Source organism: Cetorhinus maximus, chromosome 2 (genome assembly GCF_964194155.1).
Source record: "Cetorhinus maximus chromosome 2, sCetMax3.hap1.1, whole genome shotgun sequence".
Lineage (NCBI taxonomy): Eukaryota > Metazoa > Chordata > Chondrichthyes > Lamniformes > Cetorhinidae > Cetorhinus > Cetorhinus maximus.
This window is the reverse complement of record NC_135880.1, coordinates 181708186-181735050: the sequence shown is the minus strand read 5'-3', so window position 1 is coordinate 181735050 and position 26865 is coordinate 181708186. Positions and strand designations below refer to the sequence as shown.

The window sequence follows — 26865 nt, the reverse complement described above, 5'->3', positions numbered from 1 at the left end:
GAGTGTTGTTGCAACTGTACAAGGCATTGGTGAGACCGTACCTGGAGTACTGTGCACAGTTTTGGTCCCCTTACTTGAGGAAGGATGTAGTTGCACTGGAGGCGGTTCAGAGGAAGTTCACTAGATTGATTCCAGAGATGCGGGGCTTGTCTTATGAGGATAGATTGAGCAGTTTCGGTCTATACTTGCTAGAGTTTAGAAGGATGAGAGAAGATCTAATTGAGGTATATAAGATGCTAAAGGGGATAGACAAAGTAGACGTGGAGCGGATGTTTCCCCTTCTGGGGTGTTCTGGAATGATGCGCCATAGTTTTAGGCTAAGGTGGGGGGGGTAGATTTAAATCAGAGATGAGGAGGAATTACTTTTCTCAAAAGGTCGTGAATCTGTGGAATTCACTACCTCAGAGTGCAGTGGATGCCGGGACGCTGAATAAATTTAAGGAGGAGGTAGACATATTTTTAATTAGTAATGGGTTGAAAGGTTATGGGGAGAGGACGGGAAATTGGAGTTGAGGCCAAAATGAGATCAGCCATGATCGTAATGAATGGCGGGGCAGGCTCGAGGGGCTGAATTCCTACTCCTGCTCCTAGTTCTTATGTTCTTAATACCAAAATTAAATTTTATATGAAGGAATAGAGCAACATTTAAAAATACTAGGTCCAAAATGGATTGTGTCAATACTTGCAATAAGTAGGACATAATTCTAAAAGAATAAAATACTATGTTGTGATACTTTTATATGTAAAATATCAACAAATCAAATACAGTGCCAAAGTAAATAATTAACTGAAAAGCATTACTATAGTACATGTTTAACCAGCAAATCAATTCACATGCAACCTTATTTTCAGGACAAAAGTCATCACGAAACAGTTTATAATGTATAAACAAGAACACCCAGCTTGCGAATTAAGACAGAAGGGCACTGGATGATCATTTTTAGAGGTATGAAACCACATTTTACTATTAAGATGTACATATTTGATTACAAGCATTGGATTCCTTACTTTCTATGTATTCAGTTTTGAAAATGTTGAAAAACTTCCCAAACAGTTCAACAACTAGGCTATGCAAATCAGGAAGGGGCCAGGTTCCATTTCAAATCTGTACTCAATTACCTGATCTCGCCCAAGGGTATGGTTGAGGCAAATCAGCCAAGGTTCCCTCTCCCTATCATTACTCAGCCACTCCTGCTCATTGATTGTGTGAGTATGACTGAAGGTTGGGTAAGGACCGGATTGGGCTTAGTTGCAACACATTACTTTCTGCCCCCACAGTCGAATAGCCTACTCACAATTAAGGGTTACATGTGGTGATGGTATCGGGTGGCCAGGGCCTGTGAAACTAAACCCCAACAAGGAGTCAACAGCTTCACGAAAAGAGAATACTGGCAGAGAGAGTAGGTAAGAAAATAAGGAAATGTAAAAAGCATGACAGAGCCTTTCTTTTTACACAGGTTAACGACGACATACAAATCAGGAGAATTTAAAAATCAGACTGAAACTGTGCTGCTAGCTTAAGGAAAAATCCACAACAAAAACCAGGTAGTTTTTTTGTTTATACGTCGAGGCAATCAAACTAGATTGTGGAGTATGAATCGATAATAAAAACAGAAAATGCTGGAAAAACTCAGCAGCATCTGTGGAGAGAGAAACAGAGTTAACATTTTGAGTCGGTATGACTCTTTTTCAGAGTTGAGTCTATAAATCTATCTTGCAATCTTGAGCCAGGACACGTGAATTTGAAGCAACTTGTCTCATTTGTGCTTTTAGATGGGAGCTTGCCACAGGATTGGGGAGGCCTGGGTTTTGGCAGCAATGCAGGTGCATTCCTGGGGCTAGGCAGAACTTAGTGAGGTAACCACTGGGAAGTGGGATCACAAGATCTGGCAGCACTGACAGGACAATTCTGAAGTTTTACAGAACCTGGGAGTAAGCAAAGCAAAGGAAAACCTTCCCCAACTTGATTGTGTGAGCATTGAGGGAATTCTCAAAGTATAGGAGAAGAGGGAGAACAGTTGTTGGATATTGAAGTCCTGGCATCTGGGAGGTGGGAAGTGAGACATTGAGATACTGGGATTTAGGGGAGTGTGAGAGATGTCAGGCTCTGTTGGGGGAAGGGTACTGGGGTATGGAATCATTGGAATGGTACGTAGGGAATGGGTATAGTGGAAAGGATGAGGTTCAAAGGCTTCAGAGTAGCATTGTGAGCGTAGCATGGGTATTCTGTAGTTCTGGGGGGATAATGCTCAACCGTGAGGTTCAGGTTTGTTGGGTACAGGAATGATGGTCCTGGGGTGAGGTAGCATGGGGTGGCCGGTCACAAATTGGGCTTAGGGGTTATGAACTGTAGGACCATTGGGGGCTGGGTGCAAGTGTCAAAGAAGTGAGAGGGAGTTTTGTGGTTTGGAAGACCAGAGAGCACTTGCAAAGGGAATTCCAGTGTATGGTCAGGTTGGATATTAAGACTAGAAATTTAACCCTTCAAAACAGATGGAGTTAGGTTGGGTAAGAAGTAAAAATGCAAAAAAACCCAGAAACCTGAACTCAATCAGGTTTGACTGGGAGGGAAGCGATGCTACTGCATGAAACAGTTAAGTGCTTTTCCATCACTGCTTGTTGGCCAGGAGGGGCAGAAGGACTTTCCCTGCTGGTCCACCAGGCAAACTTGTTAACCTCCCTTCTTGATGTCCCCCAACCCACACAAAATCTCCCTCTCTTTCTCCACCTCTCTCCCTGGCTGTTCTCTGGTGTGACAGGTCTACCTGCCAGACAGCCTTTCAATCCAGCTGGTTACAGCTGGGAGATGGATTTCAAAAATGGTAATCAGGTCCTGCCATTAAATTCCCTCGCTGCCTTGCTGTAAAGATCTGGGTCTAATTTTGGAGCTTTTGAAGAATAGGACAATGGATTCATGTTGCAAATGGGCAGGAGCTTATGGGTGCCCATAGGAACACCTGGAGAGGGATCCTGGCATTTGGAGGGGGAGATTTTGAGGTCTGGGGCATGAACTGGTTCTGGGATTGGAAAGCATTGGGAATATGTTCTAGGGTTTTGTGGGCACAATGTAGGTCCTGGAATTTTCTTTACTGGGTGGAGGGTCAGTCACATTTGCTTAAAGGTGTCCCAAGATGAGCTAGGAAGCAATGGAGAGGTCAGACTCAGGTAGTTTAGGGTGAAGGGTTAGAGGTAGGGGTGGTTGCTGGGATCTGTCAGTATTGGGTAAGCAGTGTCTAACATATGAACAGGAGTAGGTCATTTAGCCCTCAGGTCTGTTCCATCATTCAATGACTCGTGGCTGATCTGTGGCCTAACTCCATAGATCCACCTTTATGTTATTTCTCTTAATACCTTTGGTTAACAACAATCTATCAACCTCAGATTTATAATTTATAACTGATATAGTATCGACTGCCGTTTGCAAAAAAAGTTCAAACTTCTAACACCTTTTTTGTGTGTACAAGCATTTCCTAATTTCACTCCTGAAAGATCTGGCTCTAAATTTTTAAGACTATGCCTTCTGGTCTTACACAGCCCAAACAGCTGAAATAGTTCCTCTTTATCTATCCTACCTGTTCCTCTTAATATCTTGAGGGTAGATGGTGGCATAGTGGTAATATCACTGGACTGGTAATCCAGAGATCCAGGCTGATACCCTGGGGACGTAGGTTCAAATTCCACCATGGTAGAACTTAAATTTAATTAATTAATAAATTCAATGAATTAATAAAAATCTAAAACTGAAAGCTAGTCTCAGTATTGGTGGCCATGAAACTATCATTAATTGTTGTAAAATGAAGGAAATCTCCCATCCTTATCTGGTCTGGCCTACATATGACTCCAGATCCACAGCAATGTGGTTGACTCTTAACTCCCCTCTGAAATGCCTAGCAAGCCACTCAGTTCAAGGGATAGTCGACATCCAGATCCTATGAAAGGATAAATAAAAACTTCAATTAAATCAATGTTCTAAAATCGAAGGTGTGCAAACTCCCCATATAATTTAGCTTTTGGAAACCTATGCTGCACTCTATCCCCAAGGCCAATATATCCTCCATGAGGTGTGCTGCCTAGAATTCCTCTCAGTACACCAGGTGTGGTCTAACCAGGGCTTTGGATAGCTGAAGCACAACTTTTACCCCTGTGTATTCCAGCTTCTAGATAATGGTCGGCATTCCAGAAGCCTTTTTGATTATTTTCTATACCTGTTCATGACCTTTTAATGGTCTATTCACCTGGACCCCAAGTCTCTTTGGGCCTTCACTTTCTAAATTTTTAATTTAGAAAGTAACCTTTCTAGGTCCAAAGTGGGACCTCATCCTTAGGTCTTCACATTTGTGTACAATGAAATCCATTTGCTACAGTTTTTCCTATTCACTTTTTCAAAAATTCTTTCATGAGATCTGGATGTCACTGGCAAGGCCAGCATTTATTGCCCATCCCTAATTGACCTTCAACTGAGTGGCTTGCTAGGCCATTTCAGAGGGCAGTTAAGAATCAACCACATTGTTGTGGGTTTGGAGTAACACGTAGGCCAGACAAGGTCAGGATGGCAGATTTCCTTCTCTAAAGGACATTAGTGAACCAGATAGGTTTTTATGGCAATCAATGAGAGATTCTTGGTCACTTTTACTGAAACTAGCTTTCAATTCCAGATTTTATTAGTTGAATTTAAACTTCACCAGCTCCCGTGATGGAATTTGAACCCATGTCCCCAAAGCATTAGCCCGGGCCTCTAGATTACTGGTCCAGTGACATTACCACTATACATCTCCCCCAAAGCTTAACCTATTAATATTTCTTTCTAATTTTAAGCTTCCACCTACACTGCTGACAATGCCACTTACCTTTGTGTCATTGGCAACTTTGGATACATAGCTTTCTAATCAATCATCCAAGTTGTTAATAAATACAGTGAATAGTTGAGGCCCCAACAGAGATCCTTCTGGCATACCACTACTCACCTCCTACTAATTGGAGTACTTGCCCATGATCCCTACTCTCTGTCTCCTGACATTCAGCCAATTTCCTAACCAGGTCAATAATTTACATTCAGTTCCATTGGCTTCAACTTTAGCTAACGGTTTTTATGCAGAATTTATAAAATACCTTCTGGAAGTTCATACAAATAATATCCATAGACATTTTCCCTGTCCACAACTTCAGTCACCTCTTTAAAAAGTTCAATCACACTTATCAAGCATGATGTACCATTTACAAATCCACGTGGGCTTTTCGGATCAGCTGAAAATTTTCAGTCACATTCTCATTATTTATTGACTCTAGCAATTTGAGGCTAATTGGTTTATAACTCCCTCCAAGTTTCTCCCTCTCATCTTTCTTAAATGATGGAGTGACATGAGCAGTTTTCCAGTTGAAAGAAATTGTTCCCAAATTGAGAGAACTTAGGAATATTATAATTAGGACATGTGCAATGTGCTCACCTACTTCCTTGTGGAGGGTGAATGGGACTCAAACTGCCATTTGGCTTTTAAAAATAATCAAGTGCCAATGCCACCACTCTCACTCTCCCCCAACCCCGCTCAAGTACTTTCACAAAACAGCTTCCTCCTCCTCCAACCCCTTTATCAGTAACAAGTTTCCCTTCCTACCTTCCCCATCGTCAGACAGTTCCCAAGTTTATATTCCAGCCTTGAGGCATTTTTGACCACTCAAAATGAATTGACGAAAGATGGAGCCATGCAATTTCCAGGTACGTGCTCGCAATGTATGGCAGTGATGCCACAGAAAATTTACCCTTTAGCCCTCTGTTCATGTGTTTTGCACATTACACAAATCTTCATAAACAAAAATTACTTCAAAACGCTCAAAGTTTATCATTTAAACAGCTCCCAAACTTTTATATCCATAATGTATTAAAAAATCTCATGTCTCTACTCTTCCTGCCAACTTTTTTCATTATAAATTTGTAGGTCCACAAGTTATAAAGAAAACTCCCTGTGTAAACTTGTCACAATTGAAGTGCAATCTCCCACCACTATAACAGATTTTGCTGCCCTTCCTAAGCATCATTTATCTGTGAGAGGTTTGTAGAAAACCACGATTGTTAATTATTGCTATAACTGTCATCACTTGGCTGATTTAAAAGTTTGAGACTTCAGTCTCTAGTTGCTTTCCAAGTGTTTTGGAAGAAACAAAGAAATCCTCAAAGGATGTAGCCATCAAGCCTTTTTGGCGCATACTACAGGCGATGAACTTCTGTAAACAGCACATGCTCAGAATGCAGATATGATTGAAAAATCCAGCTGTTGCATGGCAAAATATTCAAGTCAAAGCCCAAACTTGAGAGACAGTTTAGGGTGTGAAGTTTTAAACCAGGTACACTCAAAAAATTAAGTGGGTAAATTCAATCATTTAATTTTGAAACTATTAAAAATGTTTTAAAATCCTTATTTTAGACAGGAGATATTTTCTAGAAGGTATTTTGAAATAATCTGTGTGAAGTCAATATTACAGTGCCGCCTAGTGGTATGACAATCATTAGAGGGATGCTTTGTAAATTTAATAGTGGGGTTCTCATAAGAGCTCCACCTGGTGCCACGATAGGCTGACATTTTAACATTGGAATTCCCACCGGAGATGTTTACATAACAGATTACAAAATGCATTCCACAGGACTAGGGCATCTGTGGGCATCCATAGCACAATACATTTCTAAAACAAAGAGACAGAAAGGGGTTTTAATTACTTCTGGAAAGGGGTTTAAATACTTCTTAAACACTAAGATAAAAGCAAAATACTGTGGATGCTGGAAATCTGAAACAAAAACAAAAATTGCTGGAAAAACTCAACAGGTCTGACAGCATCCTCTTTAGTTCTGATGAAGAGTCATATGGACTCGAAACATTAACTCTGTCTTCCTCTCCACAGATGCGGTCAAACCTGCTGAGTTTTTCCAGCAATTTGTTTTTGTTTTATATTTTAATGCTTTATCTTGTTTCCTTGCCTCTAGATTTTTCTCTAAAACTTTCAAATTTTCCATTTGTCTTCCACTCTTTGAAAGTCAATTTCTCGTTTAAGACATTGTCCAGCGTGTGAAATGTTTTTATTGACGACATTTCTAAATTCCTTCTTGCCAATAAGTTATAAATATTCAATAATAAGCATATTTTTATTCCACAGGGAAAAGCAATAGGTATTTAAAAACTCAATTTAATATTGTTAATCATGGTTTATATTGATTTATTTTATCAAATATATCATTTTATCTAAAGAGCTCTCCCAGGCATCTGGTATAAATTCATTATTTTGTATATATTTTTTAGACAAACCTAGGTAGTAGATAGGAATTGAAACCCTATGAGTAGCAACAGTAAGTAAATGTGGTGGATTTGGATTTCCAAAGGCATTTTATAAGGCTACATAAAGGTTACTACACAAGATAACAGCTTATGGTGTTGGGATGATATATTAGCATGGATAGAGGGCTGGCCAACTAACAGAAAACAGAGTTAGGATAAATGGGTAATTTTCAATTTGGAAACTAACTAGCGCAGGGATCAAAGCTGGGCCCTCAACTATTTACAATCTACATTGCTGAAAAAATTGACTTTTTTTGATGAAGCTTTTCAACTTGCACTCATCAGGACAATTTGCAAGAGTACCAAATGTAATGAGAACAACAATTTATACTGTATGAGAACTGAGTGCTGAATGGTTGGCAAGTGGACTCTGATTGGTAGAGACATTGCCATGGAAAATACACCTGTTAGTGGTCACTGACTGTTAACTGCCAAGTATTGTTTGAAATTTAAACCAGGCAGCTGAACTCTGATTGGTCAAGGTATTGCCCTGAGGAATGAACCAGTGAATGGCTGTCACTTATTTTGATTAGCTGAAACAGGCACAACAGCTAATAAAAGCAAAATACTGCGGATGCTGGAAATCTGAAATAAAAACAAAAATAGCTGGAAAAACTCAGCAGGGCTGACAGTATCTGCGGAGAGGAATACAGTCAATGTTTCGAGTCCGTATGACTCTTCATCAGAACTAAGGAAATAAGTGTACAATATGTGTATATGTTCTTTCTGTCTGCAAAGAATAGGGCTGTGTATTAATATATGCAGTTGCCAGTACACACAAATGTGTCACACTGCGAGCCTAACTGACATCGCAAATTGGTTTTCAGCATATTTCTTAGCACACTGAGGATTATTTAGCAAATGTTCTCCAATCATGGAATCACATTTAAAGTTGGACACTGTGCCTTGAATTTTGCAAACACGGGCTCGTTGGGTACGGTCTGCACCTTGCCGTTGCAAACAGCGGAAGGGACATGCTATAATAAAGATAAAGGCTAAATGCTGCGGATGCTGGAAATCTGAAACAAAAACAAAAAATGCTGGAAAAACTCAGCAGGTCTGACAGCATCTGTGGAGAAAAAGACAGAATTAACATTTTGAATCCGCATGACTCTTCTTCAGAGCTAAAGGGAAGTAGAAATGTGGTGAAATATATACTGTTTAAGGGGGGTGGAACAGGTGCAGCTGGATAGAGGGCCAGCGATAGGTGGAGGCAAGGGAGAGATTGCAAAAGATTACATAAACAAAAGGTCAAAGGATTGTTAATAGTGGCTAAAGGAGGTGCTAATGGTGACATTAAGAAAGCAGAATGTGATAATGGCCAGATCAGGGTAAGCGCTCTGGGAAGTGACAGATGGCCCTAGTGGGGGTGGGGGGAAGGGATGGTGGTGGGAAAAAAGATCAAAAATAGGCTAAAAGCTGGGGATAAAACAATGAATAAAAATGGAAATAAATTTTTTAAATAATAATGAAAATAAGTGGAAAAAAATAATTAAAATAAAAAAAATGAATATAGGAAAAGGGGGGATCAAAAAGGGGTGGGGATGGAGGAGAGACTTCCTGGTCTGAAGTTGTTGAACTCAATGTTAAGTCCGGAAGGCTGCAAAGTGCCTAATCGGAAGATGAGGTGCTGTTGCTCCAGTTTGCTTTGAGCTTCATTGGAACATTGCAGTGGGCCAAGGACGGACATGTGGGCATGAGAGCAGGGTGGTGTGTTGAAATGGCAAGCGACAGGGAGGTCTGGGTCATGCTTGCGGACAGACCGAAGGTGTTCTGCAAAGAGGTCACCCAGTCTGTGTTTGGTCTCTCCAATGTAGAGGAGACCGCGTTGGGAGCAGCGAATGCAGTAGACTAAATTGAGGGAAGTGCAAGGGAAGTGCTGCTTCACTAAAAAGGAGTGTTTGGGCTCTTGGACAGTGAGGAGTGGGGAAGTGTTGCACCTCCTGCGGATTGCATGGGAAGGTGCCGTGGGAGGAGGCTGAGGTGTTGGGGGTGATGGAGGAGTGGACCAGGGTGTCCCGGAGGAAACGGTCCCGACGGAATGCTGGCAGAGGGGAAGGGACATGCTGTTTGATACGATCTGCCAGTCTTTAGGACGTACAGCCTACATACCTAGCATCACACTGGAACTGAAATTCATATACCACTTTACTCAAAGAACAAAGAAAAGTACAGCACAGGAACAGGCCCTTCGGCCTTCCAAGCCTGCGCCGATCATATTGCCTGTCAAACTAAAACATTTTGCACTTCCGGGGTCCGTATCCCTCTATTCCCATCCTATTCATATATTTGTCAAGCTGCCTCTTAAATACCACTATCATACCTGTTTCCACCACCTCCTCTGGTAGCGAATTCCAGACACTCACTACCCTCTGCGTAAAAAACTTGCCCCGCACATCTCCTCTAAAGTTTTCTCCTCTCACCTTAAATCTATGTCCCCTAGTAATTGACTCTTCCACCCTGGGAAAAAGCTTCTGACTATCTACTCTGTCCACGCCACTCATAATTTTGTAAACTTCTATCAAGTCACCCCTCAATCTCCGTCGCTCTAGTGAGAACAATCCGAGTTTCTCCAACCTCTCCTCATAGCTAATAACCTCCAGACCAGGCAGCATCCTGGTAAACCTCCTCTGCACCCTGTCCAACGCCTCCATATCCTTCTGGTAATGTGGCGACCAGAATTGCAAGCAATATTCCAAGTGTGGCCTAACCAAGGTTCTATACAGCTGCAGCATGACTTCCCAGCTTTTATACTCAATACCCCTGCCGATTAAGGCAAGCATGCCATATGCCTTCCTGACTACCTTATCCACCTGCGTTGCTACTTTCAGTGACCTGTGGACCTGTACACCCAGATCCCTCTGCCCGTCGATGCACTTAAGGGTTCTGCCATTTACTGTATAATTCCTAACTGTATTAGACTTTCCAAAATGCATTACCTCGCATTTGTCCGGACTAAATTCCATCCGCCATTTCTCCGCCCAACTCTCCAACCGATCTATATCCCGTTGTATCCTTTGACAATCCTCTTCACTATCTGCAACTCCTCCAACCTTAGTGTCGTCTGCAAATTTACTAATTAGCCCAGTTACATTTTCCTCCAAATCATTTACATATACTACAAACAGCAAAGGTCCCAGCACTGATCCCTGCAGAACACTAGTCACAGCTCTCCATTCAGAAAAGCACCCTTCCACTGCTACCCTCTGTCTTCTATGACCAAGCCAATTCTGTATCCATCTTGCCAGCTCACCTCTGATCCCATGTGACTTTACCTTCTGTACCAGTCTGCCATGAGGGACCTTGTCAAAGGCCTTACTGAAATCCATGTAGATAACATCCACTGCCCTTCCATCGTCGATCATCTTTGTCACTTCCTCAAAAAACTCGATCAAGTTAGTGAGACACGACCTCCCCTTCACAAAACCATGCTGCCTCTCACTAATACGCCCATTTGCTTCCAAATGGTAGTAAATCCTGTCATGAAGAATCTTCTCCAATAATTTCCCTACCACTGACGTAAGGCTCACCGGCCTGTAATTTCCTGGATTATCCCTGCTACCCTTCTTAAACAATGGAACAACATTGGCCATTCTCCAGTCCTCTGGGACCTTACCCTTGGCCAGTGAGGATACAAAGATTTCTGTCAAGGCCCCAGCAATCTCCTCCCTTGCCTCCCTCAGTACTCTGGGGTAGATCCCATCTGGCCCTGGGGACTTATCCACCTTAATATTCTTCAAGACGCCTAACATCTCCTCTTTTTTGATCTCAACATGATCCAGGCTATCTACACACTCTTCCCTAGACAAATCGACCGCTAAGTCCTTCTCTTTGGTGAATACTGATGAGAAGTACTCATTTAGTATCTCTCTCATTTCTTCTGGCTCCACACACAGATTCCCACCTCTGTCCCTGAGTGGGCCTACCCTTTCCCTGGCTACCCTCTTGCTTTTTACATATGTATAAGAGGCCTTGGGATTTTCCTTAATCCTGGTTGCCAATGACTTTTCATGACCCCTTTTAGCCCTCCTGGCTCCTTGCTTAAGTTTCTTCCTACTTTCTTTATATTCTCCACGGGCTTCATCTGTTCCCAGCCTTCTAGCACTTACGAATGTTTCCCTTTTCTTTTTGACTAATCTCACAATATCCTTCATTATCCAAGGTTCCTGAAACTTGCCACACTTATCCTTCATCCTAGCAGGAACATGCCGGTCCTGAATTCTTATCAATTTGTGAGATAGGCAGAACGTCTTTTTGGCTTGACGGCAGCATCCTGTTAGTGGTAAATAGAACTCCTGTTGCTACTGCATAGGAGCAGTTTTAAACATCTACATTCACTTGTTGCTCAAATTTTTGAGATGCCTTGCCCTTCCAGGGAAACTTGAGGTAGGCTGGGCACTTTTTAGGACCGAAAGTGATGGTCTTAGGGCCGTTCATGAGTTTGCAAGATATATAGCACGAAATGATCTGATTAGGGTAACCATTATCCCACAGGATGCCTTTGATGCGCCGCATTTCAGCATCAAGTTTGCCTGGTGATCAAATGGCTCACGCCCTATTTACGAGCTTGCTGACAAGGCCAATCTTATAGCGTGTGGAACTGCAAGAATCCCAACACATATACTGACCAGTGAAGATAGGCTTGCTGTAGACCATGGTAAAGAACCGCCTGGCAGAGTTCTCAACTAGTACATCAAGTAAAGGGAGTTCATTTGACTGCTAAGAATTACACTGATAATCAATTTAAGATGGTCAGTTGGGCTCTTGGTATGGTGTATTTGCGTGTACTGGAAGCTTCATAAATTAATACACAGGGCTCTGTTCTTTGCCGACAGAAAGAACATGTACACACGTTGCGCCTGTTTCAGCTAAACAAAATAAGTGACAGCCATTCGCTGGTTCTTTCCTCAGGAGAATGCCTTGACCAGAGTCAAGCTACCTGGTTTAAATGTCAAACAATACTTGGCAATTAACTATCAGTCGCCATCAACTGGTGCATTCTCCATGGCAATGCCTCTACCAGAATCCACTTGCCAATCAGCACTCTCTTCTCATGCAGTATCAATTGCCACTCACCTTTACATTTAGTATTCTTGTGAATGGTCTGGATGAGTGTAAGACAAAAAGCTTTGAAAAAAACTTTTTTTTAAAGCAATACTCAAGTTCTGTACTACCAAACGGCAATCTATATTAATGACTTGAATGAAGGGAATGGCTGTGTGGTAGCCAAATTTCTGACGATAAGACAGGTAAGAAAACAAGTTGCAAGAAGGATAGAGTCTACAAAGGGATATAGATAGGTTAACTGAGTGGGCAAAAATTTAGCAGGCGGAGTATTATGTGGGAAAATGTGAGGTTGTCCACTTTGGCAGGAAGAATAGAAAATAAGAGTAATATTTAAATTGAGGGGCCACAGAACGCTGCAGTACAGATGAACCTAGGTGTCTTTGTACATAAATCGCAAAAAGTCAGCATTCAGGTACATAGAATTGTTATGGCATAGGAGGCCATTCGGCCCATCATGTCTGCACCAGCTCTCCAAATTAGCATTATGACTTAGTGCCATTCTCCTGCCTTTCCCTGTACCCTTGCACATTGTTTCTATTCAAATCATCATCCAATGCCCTCTTGAATGCCTTGATTGTACTTGCTTCCACCACACTTCCAGGCAATGCATTCCAAACTTGAACCGCTCACTGTGTGAAAAAGCTTTTTTCTCATTTCACATTTGCTTCTTTTGCAAATCACTTTAAATCTATACCCTCTTGTTCTCGACCCTTTTATGAGCGGGAACAGTTTCTCCCTTTCTACTCTAGCCCCTTCATGATTTTGAATGCCTCTATCAAATCTCCTCTTGGCTTCCTCCCTTAAAGCTCAGGATACTATATGCTTTACTAACTGCTCTCTCACCGGTCCTGCCACCCTCAATGATCCATGCGCATATACGCTCCTGCACCCCCTTAAGAATTGTACCCCTTATTTTATATTGTTTCCCAATGCTCTATCAAAATACCTCGCCTCACACTTCTCCGCATTGAACTTCATCTGCCACCTATCTGCCTACTCAACCAACTTGTTTATGTTCTTTTGAAGTTCTATACTGTCCTCACATTTTACAGTACTTCCAAGTTTCATATCATCCGCAAACTTTGAAATTGTCCCCTGCACACCAAGATCTAGAGCATTAATGTATATCAAGAAAAGCAAGGGCCCTAATACCGAACCCTGGGGAATTCAACTACAAACCTTCCTCCAGTCCAAAAAATATTCATTGACCATTACTGTTTCCTATTACTCAGCCAATTCTGTATCCACATTGCTACTGCCCATTCTATTCCATGAGTTACAACTTTTTTCACAGGTCTGTTGTGTGGCACTCTCAAATGCCTTTTGAAAGTCCATGTATACCATGTCAACAGCATTGCCCTCATCAACCCTCTCTGTTACCTCTTCAAAAAACTCCAGCAAGTTAGTTAAGTCAGCGAGCAGGGCGGGGCTGTAAAGGGCGAGACTTCAGCGAGCAGGGCGGGGCTTAAATTTAAGGAAACAGCCTTTTAATTAAAAGCAAACAAAAAGTATGGCAAGGCAGCTTAGTCCCGTTGCACGGCCTGCATCGTGTGCGAGTTCTTCAACACTCTTGCGTCTGGCTGACCACATGTGCAGGAAGCGCCACCGGCTTGACCAGCTTGAGCAATGGCTTTCGGAGCTTGAGCGTCAGCTGGAGACACAGCAGTGAATCCGCAAGGCTGAGGGTTACGTGGATAACACGTTTTTAGATGTGGTTACTCTGCAGCTTAAGGTAGTGCAGCCAGAGGGGGAATGGGTGATCACCAGTTAGAAAAAGGGAAGCAGGCAGGAAGTCAGGAAAGTCTCAGAGTGCATCTCACTCAAGACCGTTTTTCTGTGTTGGAAAATGGCGAGGGTGAAGGTTCCTCTGGAGAGTGCAGCCAGAGCCAAGTTCACGGCACTGTGGGTGGCTCAGCTGCACAAATGGGGAGGAGTAAGAGTGCAAGAGCAAAAGTGGTAGGAGACTCAGTAGTGAGGGGTGCAGACAGGCGCTTCTGCGGCCATGACTCCAGGATGATATTTTGCCTCCCTGGTGCCAGGGTCAAGGATGTCACAGAACGGCTGCAGGGCATTCTGAAGGGGGAGGGCAACAGTCAGAGGTCGTGGCTCACATTGGTAGCAACGCCATGGGTAGAAAGAGGGATGAGGTCCTACAACAAGAATTTAGGGAGCTAGGTAGCAGCTTAAAATGCAGGACCTTAAAGGTTGTAATCTCTGGATTACTCCCTGTGCCACATGCTAGTGAGTATAGGAACATGCGGATAGAGAGGATGAACGTGTGGCTGAAGAGATGGTGCAGGAGGGAGGGCTTTAGTTTCTTGGATCACTGGGTCTATTTCTGGTGAAGGTGGGGCCTGTACAAGTTGGGTGGCTTACACCTGAACCCAAACGGGACCAACATCCTTGCGGGGACGTTTGCTAGTGCTGTTGTGGGGGGGGTGGTGGTTTAAACTAATTTGGCAGGGGAATGGGATACAGAGTGGAGGTACAGTAAGGGGTGATGCACAGCCAAATATAGAAGGGAAACTAAGTCAGTCTGGAAGGCAGAGCAAATATAGACCTGTTAAGGTACAAGGGAATAATGCAAGGCTGGATAGCATCTATTTTAACACAAGGAGTCTTATAAGTAAGGCAGATGAATTGAGGGCATTGATTAACACATGGGAATATGATATTGTTGTTATCACAGAGACATGGTTGAGGGAAGGGAAGGGCAGGACTGGCAGCTCAATATTCCAGGGTATAGAATCTTCAGGCGTGATGGGTGCGGCGGGGGAGGGGTGTGTGTGTGATAGAGAGGAGGTGACATTGCACTGTTGATCAAGGAGTCAATTACTGCAGTAAGGAGGGATGTTATCTTAGAAGGTTCCTCAAATGAGGCTATATGGGTAGAACTTAAAAACAAAAAGGTGGCAATCACTTTGCTGGAAGTGTACTATAGGCCTCCAAACAAACAGTCAAGGGGAGATAGAGGAGCAGATATGTAAGCAATTCTGAGAAGTGTAAAAATAATAGGGTAATAATAGTAAGGGATTTCAACTTCCCCAATATGAACTGGGATAGTCATAGTGTGAAAAGCTTAGAGGGGGCAGAATTCTTAAAATGCATCCAAGAGAGCTTTTTGAGCCAGCATGACGAAAGTCCTTCATGAGAAGGGGCGGTACTGGACCTAATCTCAGGGAATGTAGCCAGGCAAGTGGTAGAAGTGTTAATGGGGGAGCATTCTGGGGATAGTAACCATAACTCTTAAGATTTAAGGTAATTATGGTAAAGAACAAAGATGGATCGGAAATAAAGGTCCTGAATTGGGGGAAGGCCAATTTCAATATGAAAAGACAGGATCTGGCCAAAGTGGACTGGGAGCAGCTACTTGTAGGAAAATCTACATCAGACCAGTGGGAGTCATTCAAAAAGGAAATAGTGAGAGTTCAGGGCCAACATGTTCCCATAAAGGTGAGGGGTAGGACCAACAAGTCCAGGGAACCCTGCATGTCAAGGGATATGGAGGATTGGATAATGGAAAAAAAAGGAGGCTTATGGAAGATACAGAGGGCTGAAAACAGCAGAGTATAGAAAGTGTAGGGGGATACTTAAGAAAGCAATTAGGAGAGCGAAGACGGGCCATGAAAAAACATGTGGGCAAGATAAAGGAAAATCCCGAGGCATTTTATAAATATATTAAGAGCAAGAGGATAACCAGGGAAAGAGCAGGGTCCATTAGGACCAGGGTGGCAATCTGTGGGTGGAGCCAGAGGATGTAGGTGAGGTTTTGAATGATTACTTCTCATCTGTGTTCACTATGGAGAAGGACGATGTAGGTGTAGGAATCAGGGAGGGGGACTGTGATATACTTGAATAAATTACCAGTGAAAGGGAGGAGGTATTAGCTGTTTTAGCAGGCTTAAAAAAGTGGATAAATTCCCAGGCCCAGATGAGATATATCCCAGGCTATGAGAGGCAAGGGAGGAGATGCACGAGCTCTGACACCAAATTTAAAATCCTCTCTGGCCACAGGAGAGATGCCAGAGGACTGGGGGACAGTGAATGTGGTACCATTATTCAAGAAAGGTAGTAGGGATAAACCAGGTAATTACAGGCCAGTGGGTCTAACATCAGTGGTAGGGAAACTATTGGAAAAAGTTCTGAGGGATAGGTTTAATCTCCACTTGGAGAGGCAGTGATTAATCAGGGATTGTCAGCATGGCTTTGTCAGGGGGAGATCATGTCTAACAAATTTGATTGAATTTTTCGAGGAGGTGACTAATTGTGTAGATGAGGGTAGTGCAGATGATGTAGTCTACATGGACTTCAGTAAGGCTTTTGACGAGGTCCCGCATGGGAGAATGGTCAAGAAGGTAAGAGCCCATGGGATCCAGGGCAATTTGGTAAATTGGATCCAAAATTGGCTTAGTGGCAGGAGGCAGGGGGTGATGGTTGAAGGTTGTTTTTGTGATTGGGAGACTGTGATGAGTGGTGTACCATAGGGATCGGTGCTGGAATCCCTGCTGTATGTAGTGTACATTAACGATTTAGGCGTGAATATAGGAGATATAATCAGCAAGTTCGCAAATGACATGAAATTGGTGGTGTCGTAAATAGTGAGGAGAAAAGCCTTAGATTACAGGGCGATATAGATGGGCTAGTAAGATGGGCAGAGCAGTGGCAAATGGAATTTAACCCGGAGAAGTGAGAGGTGATGCATTTTGGGAGGACTAAATTAACAAGAGAATACACAATGCATGGTAAGACCCTAGGAAGTACAGAGGATCAGAGGGACCTTGGAGTACATGTCCATAAATCCCTGAAGGCAGCAGCGCTTTATTAGCCAAGGCATTGAACATAAGAGCAGGAGGGTTACGTTGGAGCTGTATAAAACGCTGGTTAGGCCACAGCTGGAGTACTGTGTGCAGTTCTGGTCTCCACAGTACAGGAAGGATGTGATTGCACTGAAGAGGGTGCAGAAGAGCTTCACAAGGATGTTGCCTGGGCTGCAGCGTTTCAGCTAGAAAGGCTGGATAAGCTAAGGTTGTTTTCCTTTGGGCAGAGAAGGCTGATGGAGGACCTGATAGAGGTGTACAAAATTGAGAGGCATAGATAGGAAGAAACTTTTCCCCTGAGCAGAGGTGTCAATAAGCAGGGGCATAGATTTAAGGTAAGGGGCAGGAGGTTTAGAGGGGATTTGAGGAAAAATCTTTTCACCCAGAGGGTGGTTGGAATTTGGAACTCACTGCCTGAGGGGGTGGTAGAGGCAGGAGCCCTCACAACATTTAAGTAGTATTTAGATGAGCACTTGAACCGCCATAGCATATGGGCCAAGTGCTGGAAAATGGGATTAGAATAGATAGGTGCTCGATGGCCGGCATGGGCACAATGGGCCAAAGGGCCTGTTTCTGTGCTGTATAACTCTATGATTCTATTTCCCCTTTAGAAATCCATGCTAGCTCTTCCTAATCAACACACAGTTTTCCATATGATCGCTAATTCTATCCCAAATAATTGTTCCTAGAAGCTTCCCACCACTGAAGTTAAACTGACTGGTCTGTAATTGCTGGGCTTATCCTTACAACCTTTTTGAATAGCAAGTAATTAAGGCGGCAAACAGAATGTTGACCTTTTTTGCAAGTGGGATGGAGCAAAAAAGTAGGAAAGTCTTGCTACAGCTGTGCAGGGCTTGGTGAGACCATTTTTGGTCTCCTTACTTAAGGATGGAAACACTTGCATTGGAAGGTCAGAAAGATGTACTAGGTTCATTCGTGGGATGGGTGGGGGGTTGTCTTATGAGGAAAGGTTAAGCAGGTAGGGTCTATACTCATTGGAATTTAGAAGAATAAACAGTGATATTACTGAAATATAAAAGATTCTGAGGGGGCTTGACAGGGTAGATGCTGAGAGGATATTTCCTCTCATGGGGGAATCTAGAACTAAGGGTACAGTTTAAAAATAAGGGCATCCCGTTAAAGAAGATGAGGTCTTTGTTCTTTGAGGCATTTCTTCTCCGAGAGTCATTAGAACTTGGAATTCTCTTCCTCAGCGAGCAGTGGAGACTGGGTCAGTGAATACGTTCAGGCTGAGGGCAGATTTTTGATCGACAAAGGAGTTCAGGGTTATGGGGGCAGGCAGGAAAGTGGAGTTAAGGCCACAATCAGATCAGCCATGATCTCACTGAATGGCAGAGCAGGCTCAAGGGGCTGAATGGTCTACTCTTGGTCCTATTTCTTATGTTCCTAAGAATCGTCAAATTGAGAGACTTTTAAAGGTTGTATTTAAATTTAAAACGCTAATTTTCCAATACCAGCTGGTATTCAATTACTGGAAGGATTAACTTGTGAGAAAAAGCTAATAAAGGTCATGAAATACGCCATTCCAGCATCGACTGATTGGGCTGAATGGCTTGTTTCTGTGTTGTACATGCTATCTAGATTCCACTTTAAGTACTGTTTACTATTAATTTTCAAAGCATTATAATGAAAGAAACATCCAAACTCTTGGTTATCTGAAATGATCTGAAAGCATTTATTTTGCACTAGAACTGGGATCATGAGAATCTGCTGGGTTAAACTCTGGGCTGGAAATGTTATTTTGACAACTGCTGCAATAGCCTTATCTCCATGCAATTTCAGTGACACAACTGTAAGTACAGCGGTAACTTAAATAATGTCAACACATCGTAAAAGTGACCTGTATTCTTGAAGTTTGTTCCATCTAAAATTTTGTTGCATTTAATGATGTGTCTGTTTTCCTTTCTGTATCCCCCCAACCCCATGTTTCATGCTTTCAATGTGGTGATCAGAGGTAGTCTAAGAATAGGCATTTTGAGTAGAATCTCTCATGTTGTGACATTATGAATGGGACAGGGATAGAAACCGTTTAATAAGTTACAACCAAATATCCTATAATTTTCCTACATTTATTCGCCTGAGGAGCTAGGACTGATTTCTACTTACAACTTTGTTCATTCGCTAAAGTTGGGTTATCCAGTTAGCATCAGTAAATAGATCATGAACAATATCCGAATGTTATGTTTTAATGTTTTGTCTTCGTGCCAGTTTAAACATGTATTTGAATAACTATAAATAAATTTTAAAATCTGCAGTTTGAGAAAGAATTGATGCAGAAATTAAGAGTTTAAACATTGCTTTTGGTTAAAGTTTTATGCCAGTAGCCAGGGATATCATCACACTTGTTTACTGCCAGTTTCTCAATAATAAAATGGCTAAAAGGAGATGTTGAAGAGTGAGCACCAATGCACTCAAGAAATGCTCAGGAGCAAAGTGCCCAGCAGTGCATAAATAATGTACTGCTCGTTTGATATCATTTTGTAAAAACAAAACTGGTGTTACTAGCGTGGCTGCTGAGAGAAAACTGGAGTCCTGATTTAAATGAGAGCTGGTTCGAAGTTTCTTTCCGCTTTCTGGATTTTTGTACACTATGGAGGCTGCACTCAGTGCTCCACCAGCATTGCACTTGGCACAGAAGGCTCAAAAAGAGCAGGAAAAGCCTTGCTGTGATGTCAGATAGTATGTCAGGTGTGCTATACCGTGACACAAAAATTGGTGGGGTGGTAAGTAGTGAGGAGGATAGCCTTAGATTACAGGAGGATATAGACGGGCTGGTCAGATGGGCTGATCAGTGGCAAATGGAATTTAATCCAGATAAATGTGAGGTGATGCACTTGGGCAGAACAAACTAGGCACAGGAATACACGATGACTGATAGGACCCTGGGAAGTACAGAGGATCAGAGAGACCTTTGTGTGCATGTCCACCAGTCCCTGAGGCAGCGGGACAGGTAGATAAGGTGGTTAAGAAGGCATATGGGATACTTGCCTTTATTAGCCGAGGCATAGAATAAGAGCAGGGAGGTTATGCTGGAACTGTATAAAATGCTGGTTAGGCCACAGCTAGAGTATTGCGTGCAGTTCTGGAATCCGCATTATAGGAAGGATGTGATTGCACGAGAGAGTGCAGAGGAGATTTACCAGGATGTTGCCTGGGCTGGAGAGTTTTACTTATGAGGAGAGATTGGATAGACTGGGGTTATTTTCCTTGGAGTAGAGGAGATGAGGGGGGACATGATTGAGGTGTATAAAATTATGAGGGGCATAGATAGGGTAGACAGGAAGGAGCTTTTCCCCTTGGTGGAGGGATCAATAACCAGGGGGCATAGATTTAAAGGTATGGGGCAGGAGGTTTAGAAGGGGTGTGAGGAAGAATTTTTTCACCCAGAGGGTGGTGGGAATCTGGAACTCATTACCTGAAAGTTGTGGTAGAGGCAGAAGCCCACATAACATTTAAGAAGTATTTGGGTGTGCACTTGTGATGCCATGGCATACAAGGCTATGGGCCTAGTGCTGGAAAATGGGATTAGAATAGTTAGGTACTTGTTTGACCGGCGCAGACTCGATGGGCCGAAGAGCCTTTTTCTGTGCTGTAGACTGCTGACTCTATACCAAGCGTGGATACTTGGTAATGGCAATAAAAATGTGGTCAAAGATGCTGAGGCATTCACAAAAAGTGTGCCATTTCCTTCAGAAAGACTTCGGCACAACACACAATATCTGCTCATTAGTGAGTGTGGTGGTCAAGCTCATTTTGGTGCAGCAGATTCCTTCCAGGCTAGTTATTCTTAGGGAACTTGACAGGGTAGATGCTGAGAGGTTGTTTCCCCTTGTGGGAGAGTCTAGGACCAGGGGGCATAATCTGAGTAAGGGGGTGCTCATTTAAGACAGAGATGAGGAGGAATTTCTTCTCTCAGAGGGTAGTCAATCTGTGGAATTCTTTATCGCAGAGGGCTGTAGAGGCTGGGTTGTTAAGTATATTCAAGGCTGAGATGGACAGATTTTTAATCAGTAAGGGAATCAAGGGTTAAGGGGAAAAGGCAGGAAAATGGAGTTGAGGGTCATCAAGTCAGCCATGGTCTCATTGAATGGAGGAGCAGACACAATGGACCGAATGGCCTACATCTGCTCCTACGTCTTATGGTCCAGGCTAGTACTGAGGTCATCTGCAGTGTTAACCACTTTGCTGTCCATAGGTGTATGGAGGCCAGGGGTGCCCTATTCAGGAGAACAAATGACTTGTTATTTTTGCCATTGACTAACAGCAGCACCAGGAGAGGGCAACACCATATTATTGAGCTGCTGGCTTTCCCACAGGGCAACATTGCCATTCAGGCAGCAGTGCACAACATTGTGGCCTTTATGGTCTGAAAGAGGTTATTTTTAAATCTGTGTTGATGTGAATAAGGGCAAATACGGGAGTTAACAGCAGTACCTGCAATACAGCAAAGAACATACAACAGGTACTGATTCTAGATGTAGGCCAAGGAATGCCAAAATCAAACAAGTTCTTAGAATAACAAGTAACATTTATTTACAATTTAATACTCAGTTTCTCAAGTAACATCTACTCCTTTCTCATGTTGGTAGTGCATTGCTTGGATGGGTAAAGTCAGCATCCCTTATTATCCCCTTGTGGAAGAACTGAGTGCTTTGCAGAATTTCACTGGAATTCTGGGCACCTTGGGGTTGTACATTGCAAGGGTCACGAACACGTGTCAGTCTCATGCAGCACTGTGGTATTTTACCCCTGGTGCCCACTTTTTTTACCTCCTTCCCATCCTTACTGCACCAATTGTTTATTGGCAAGAAGACATGAATGAGCATATAAGAGGGGCAACATTTCTGCAGTCCTTTGTAGTAGGTTTTGCACCTCTTGGCATTTAAAGCTGACATTCCTCAATCCAACATCAATTTTGCTAAGCAAATGTACGGCTGTGTGTTTCTGGGTAATATTTTAGGGGCTCAGCTACCTCCCACTGGCATTGGATAGTTAATTTAATCAATTAATTTCTCACTGGCTTGCAATCCAGCGATAGAATTTCCAAAGACTCAAAGTTGCAAGCAAGCCAAGAGTAAATTTTTTACAAAATTTTAATAACCTAGCTGATTTCCAAAAAGCACAAAAACAGCAATTTCTAGGCTTTAGCTCACTGCCGGGGTTTAGCAATAAACCCATAAAAACATTTTTTAATGTCGAAGTGTAGGAGCTATCCGTCCACCATGGAAAGACTCAGGAAAAGGAAAGTGGCTTAAAACTGACAAATTCTACTCCCCAGTTCCTGTTTGTTCCAAGCACATGGTCTATTTCTGGTCCCTAGTGCATCCCTAATTTTAATCAACTCACCAATGCAGCTCTGCCTCCAGCTGCTTAGGCCCTAAGTTCTGGAATTCCCTCCCCAAACCTCTCCTCTCTCTGCCCCTTAAAACCCACCTCTTTGGTCATACATCCGAATATCTCAGTATATGCTTGGTGTCAAATTTTATTTCAAAATGTTCCTATGAAGTGCCTTGGGACATTTTACTGCATTTAAGGCGTTATATAAATGCAAGTTATTTTTAAAAAATAGTTTGCAAAGTTTAATGAACAGAAAGAGGTATTTCAATTGAGTGTCAGCCATGGATCAGTTGGTAGCAATCTCGCCTCTAGATTCCAGGTTCGCATCCCACTCCTTGGGATATGAGGCTTGAGCACATAAATCAATGCTGACACTCCAGTGTTGTACTGAGTGAGGAGTTGGAAGTGCCATCTTTTGGATAAGACATTAAATCGAGGCCCCATTTTCCTGCTCGGGTAGATGTAAAAGACCCCATGGCACTGTTTCGAAGAGAGAAGGGGAGTTATCCCTGGTGCCCTGACCAATATTTAACCCTCAAATCAACATCACAAAAAACAGATTGTCTGGTAATTATCACATTGTTATTTGTGGGAGTTTGCTTTGCACATTTTGGCTGCTGCATTTCCTACATTCGATAGTGGCTACATTTCAAAAAGACTTCATTGGCTGTAAAGAATTTTCAGACATCAGGTGGTTGTGAAAAGCTCTATATAAATGCAAGTCTATCTTTCTTTTTACTAAATGTACCTGAATCTCTTTTTTTTTTGCAGTGTGACTACAGTGGAATGCATTTGACATTGATTCCTTATGATATACCTGTGAACATAACAAAGCTAAAACTCACGAACAACAGCATTTCTTTAACTCGTCACGATGTTCAAATTCTTTCGAATTTAACTCAACTTAAAGAATTGTATCTTGGTTACAACCTCATCTGCAATTTACTTTCAGGAGCATTTGATAATTTTAAAAAGTTGGTTGTATTGGAACTGCACAATAACTGCCTTACAAATGTTGACAGAGATGTTATGGAACCACTGAATTTATCACATTTAACACTATTTGGAAATCAATGGAACTGTAGTTGTGGTCTTCTAGGTTTACAGATGTGGCTTAATGAGTCAAAAGTACACCTGGGTAAGTTCAGCTCTCAAAGTGATGATGGGTTTGCAAAACTTTTAACAGTTACTGCATTTGTGAATGACAAAATCTCACCAGAGAACAGAAAGTTTCTTTATTACTGCAGTGAACAGATTTAAATTACTGAAGTAAATCCAAGACTCAAAATATTGATATAAACTTTGACAACAGAAAATAGGTATGACAAACCGGAAGTCTCATGAATTTTAGATATTTGAAAAGTTACATCTTATTTCAACTACAGATAATGAGAACATCACGACATGTGAAGCCCCTGAAGAAATGCAATTCTGCACCATCAAGAAAGCTCTCGTTAAGCAAAATGGATGTTTTCCAGTCTCTTCTTTAGCATCATCTCTGGATAGTGCTACTGTCAAAAGCACATTTGACACAAGCTTACCCAAAAATATGTGCAATACAGCCTTGCAATCCCCTGTGACTGTACAAAATACTACTGGGGATCAAATAGATGGCTCAGGTACCACAGCATTTGATATCAATTGTACACATTTCTGACCAAGTGCAGCACAATATTTCAGAGAATTTCTGACAGAAAGACAGCCACCCAGAAAAGTGACATGATACTGAGTATCCATGTGCTATATCCATGGAGTGACTGCTGCAAGTTGTCGAAGAGGTAGTATTGTCACTATGCAGTTAATTCAGAGCAATAGTGGTCGAGGCCCGAACGTGTCTCTCACTCATCTCTACAGGTGCAATTGAGGAAACAACTAAAAAAGGCAAACTTCATGTTCGTCTTCAAAGAAGCTCCACAACCAGAACTAAAAATTATCAGAGCAGGTTCCCTGATGATTTAGTGGGCTTACCCAGTGAGCTCAGCTATACACAGCCAAATTAGATTCCTAGTATATGTTGAGTTTACTTAATGCACCTGCGAAAGAGATAGGGTTGCTTTAATTGGCCAGAATTCCTGACTTCGGCAGGCAAAAAATAACAGCTACAGCTTTACATTAGCCAATGATCCTTGCCATAATTTGCATGCATGGAAATTAGGAGTTAGATTGTGACCAGTTATATTGTAACTTCAGGTCAAGTAGCCTTCCACTACATGAAACATGCCCAATTAAACAATTATAGGAAGGTGTCTGTGGATTTCCACCTTAGTAAGAGTTGGTGTTTTCAAGAAGGGAGAAAGCTAAGAAAATATTTTTGTGTTAAAATTGCCTTAAGACACTTGTTCCATGTCAACATTATTTAATTTCCAAAAATTATCGATTTTAACAGCCAATTTTTGTTCAATTAACATTTACCTGCAAAAGAAATTTGACAATTTTTTGTGCTCCATTGGATAAGGGATGTCATTTACCAATAACAAACTCAGTACAGCAGAATGTACCAGTGTCATATCAGCCATTTTCAATACCAGTCATGTTGGCAGACTTTCTGACTGAGATGGCCAATTTAGTGCCTGTAACTGCAATTACAGCAGTAATTATTTCATCACAAATATAGTCTGTTTAAAATCTAACATTTAAGTCAATGATATGTTGCAAGAAAAAAAAACAGCTGAATACTAGTACTTAATGCTTGTATAGACTACTCTTTTTTTTATTTGTTAGATCAATCCAAATTTGGGAAATCTTGGAAATTAGTGGTTGGTGTCATGGCAACCTCAATTGGCATATCTTCGATACTTGTCCTCTCTACAAAATGCATCAAATGGTACAATTGCCTCTTTGCCTACCATCATCATCGACTGCAGGAAGATCCGGAACTTTTCATGGAAAATACATCTACAGCGATAGACAATCAAGACCCACAGGCATTAAGAGAAACTAAAAACAGTGACCAACTTCCTGAAGATGATGATGGTTATATTGAAGATGGGTATATAGATACTATAGGATTCAATGATTGTGAAGAGTAAAAGTGGAAATGGTTATAGACTTGTTCCAGCAAGGTTATAAGTAATACGTTAAATCAGTCTTACTTTTAATAACACAGCCACAAGCCAACATATCTACAGCTTGCTTAATTTGAAATATATCCATTCACCGCAGCATACAGGCCCATTTTGTACCAGGAAGGGAGAAAAATCTAAAATTCACACTCAAATTACACATTAGAATCCAAAATTCCAAAATGCAAGTAGTTTAAAAAATGTGATATAGTTGTCAAGAGAATATATTGATAATTCAAAAGTACCAAGAGTATCATTGCTATTTTTCCTAAAGTGATTGCCACGCATCTATTGATCTACAACTATAATGGTTGATAATAAGCATAGGCACAATCGAAAAATTATTGAATTGCATTGTGAATGGTAGGCTAAAGATGGAAATAGTGCAATAAAAGGTATGCTGTTTCAGCATGTGATAGTCTACCAATGTTCTTCTGATCACTCATCATAACCTTTAACATTCCCCTTTATAAGCAATTGCCTAAGTTCCTTTTTAAAAAAAAATGTTTTTTGATCCTGTTTTAACAACAGTTTGTAGCCGAGTTCCACATTCTAACAACCTTCTTCATTAAAATGTTTTTCAACCTCCTTTAGTTTTTCTGATCATTTTGTTCCTGTCTTACTCACCAATAGCAATAATCTATTGCAATTTACCTTACCATAACTTGTAATAATTTTTGAAAATCCCTATCTGTATATCCCCTCAGCCCAGGGAACATTGTAGAAGCGTTTGCATTACTTTTATACCTTAACTACTAAACTAGGCTGCCCAAACTGTACACAGTACTCCAGCTATAGCTAATGTCTTGTACAAGTTCAACATTAATTCTATATGTCCAGACACAAAACTGTGTTACCCCTTTTTTTTTTGGCCTTATCTGCTTGTGCACATTAAGAGCAATCAGCTACAATCTATAACACTGCATTCAGTTTTAGCTACTGAACCTCAGGAAAGATATATTTGGCCATGGAGTGGGATACAGCACAGATTGATACAAGCACTTAGTGGGTTAAATTAAGGACAGGTTGCAAAAGCATGATTTGAGCTTAAGAACATAAGAGAAGCAGGAGACCATATGGCCCATTGAGCCTGCTCCGCCGTTCAATGCGATCATAGCTAATCTTTGACTCGACTCCGCTTTCCTGTCTGCGCCCCATATCCCTTGAGACACCAAAAACCTGTCTATCTCAGCCTTAAATATACAACCCTCTGGGGTAGAGAATTCCAAAGATCCACCA

At 41.8% G+C, this 26865-nt stretch overlaps 2 protein-coding genes across 2 annotated transcripts in view; one reads left to right on the top strand and one right to left on the bottom strand.

Annotated features, from left to right (window-relative positions):
- The window catches only part of ift74 (intraflagellar transport 74), a 98619-nt gene that overhangs the window by 62985 nt on the left and 8769 nt on the right, over nt 1-26865 (bottom strand). The window lies entirely within an intron of this gene.
- On the top strand, nt 868-26214 carry LOC144668316 (leucine-rich repeat-containing protein 19-like). Its single transcript, XM_078530204.1, has 6 exons — nt 868-946; nt 1458-1545; nt 18917-19019; nt 23336-23702; nt 23950-24183; nt 25286-26214. Exons 3-6 carry the CDS (start codon nt 18927-18929, stop codon nt 25591-25593), a joined length of 1002 nt encoding a protein of 333 aa, XP_078386330.1. The 5' UTR covers nt 868-946; nt 1458-1545; nt 18917-18926; the 3' UTR covers nt 25594-26214.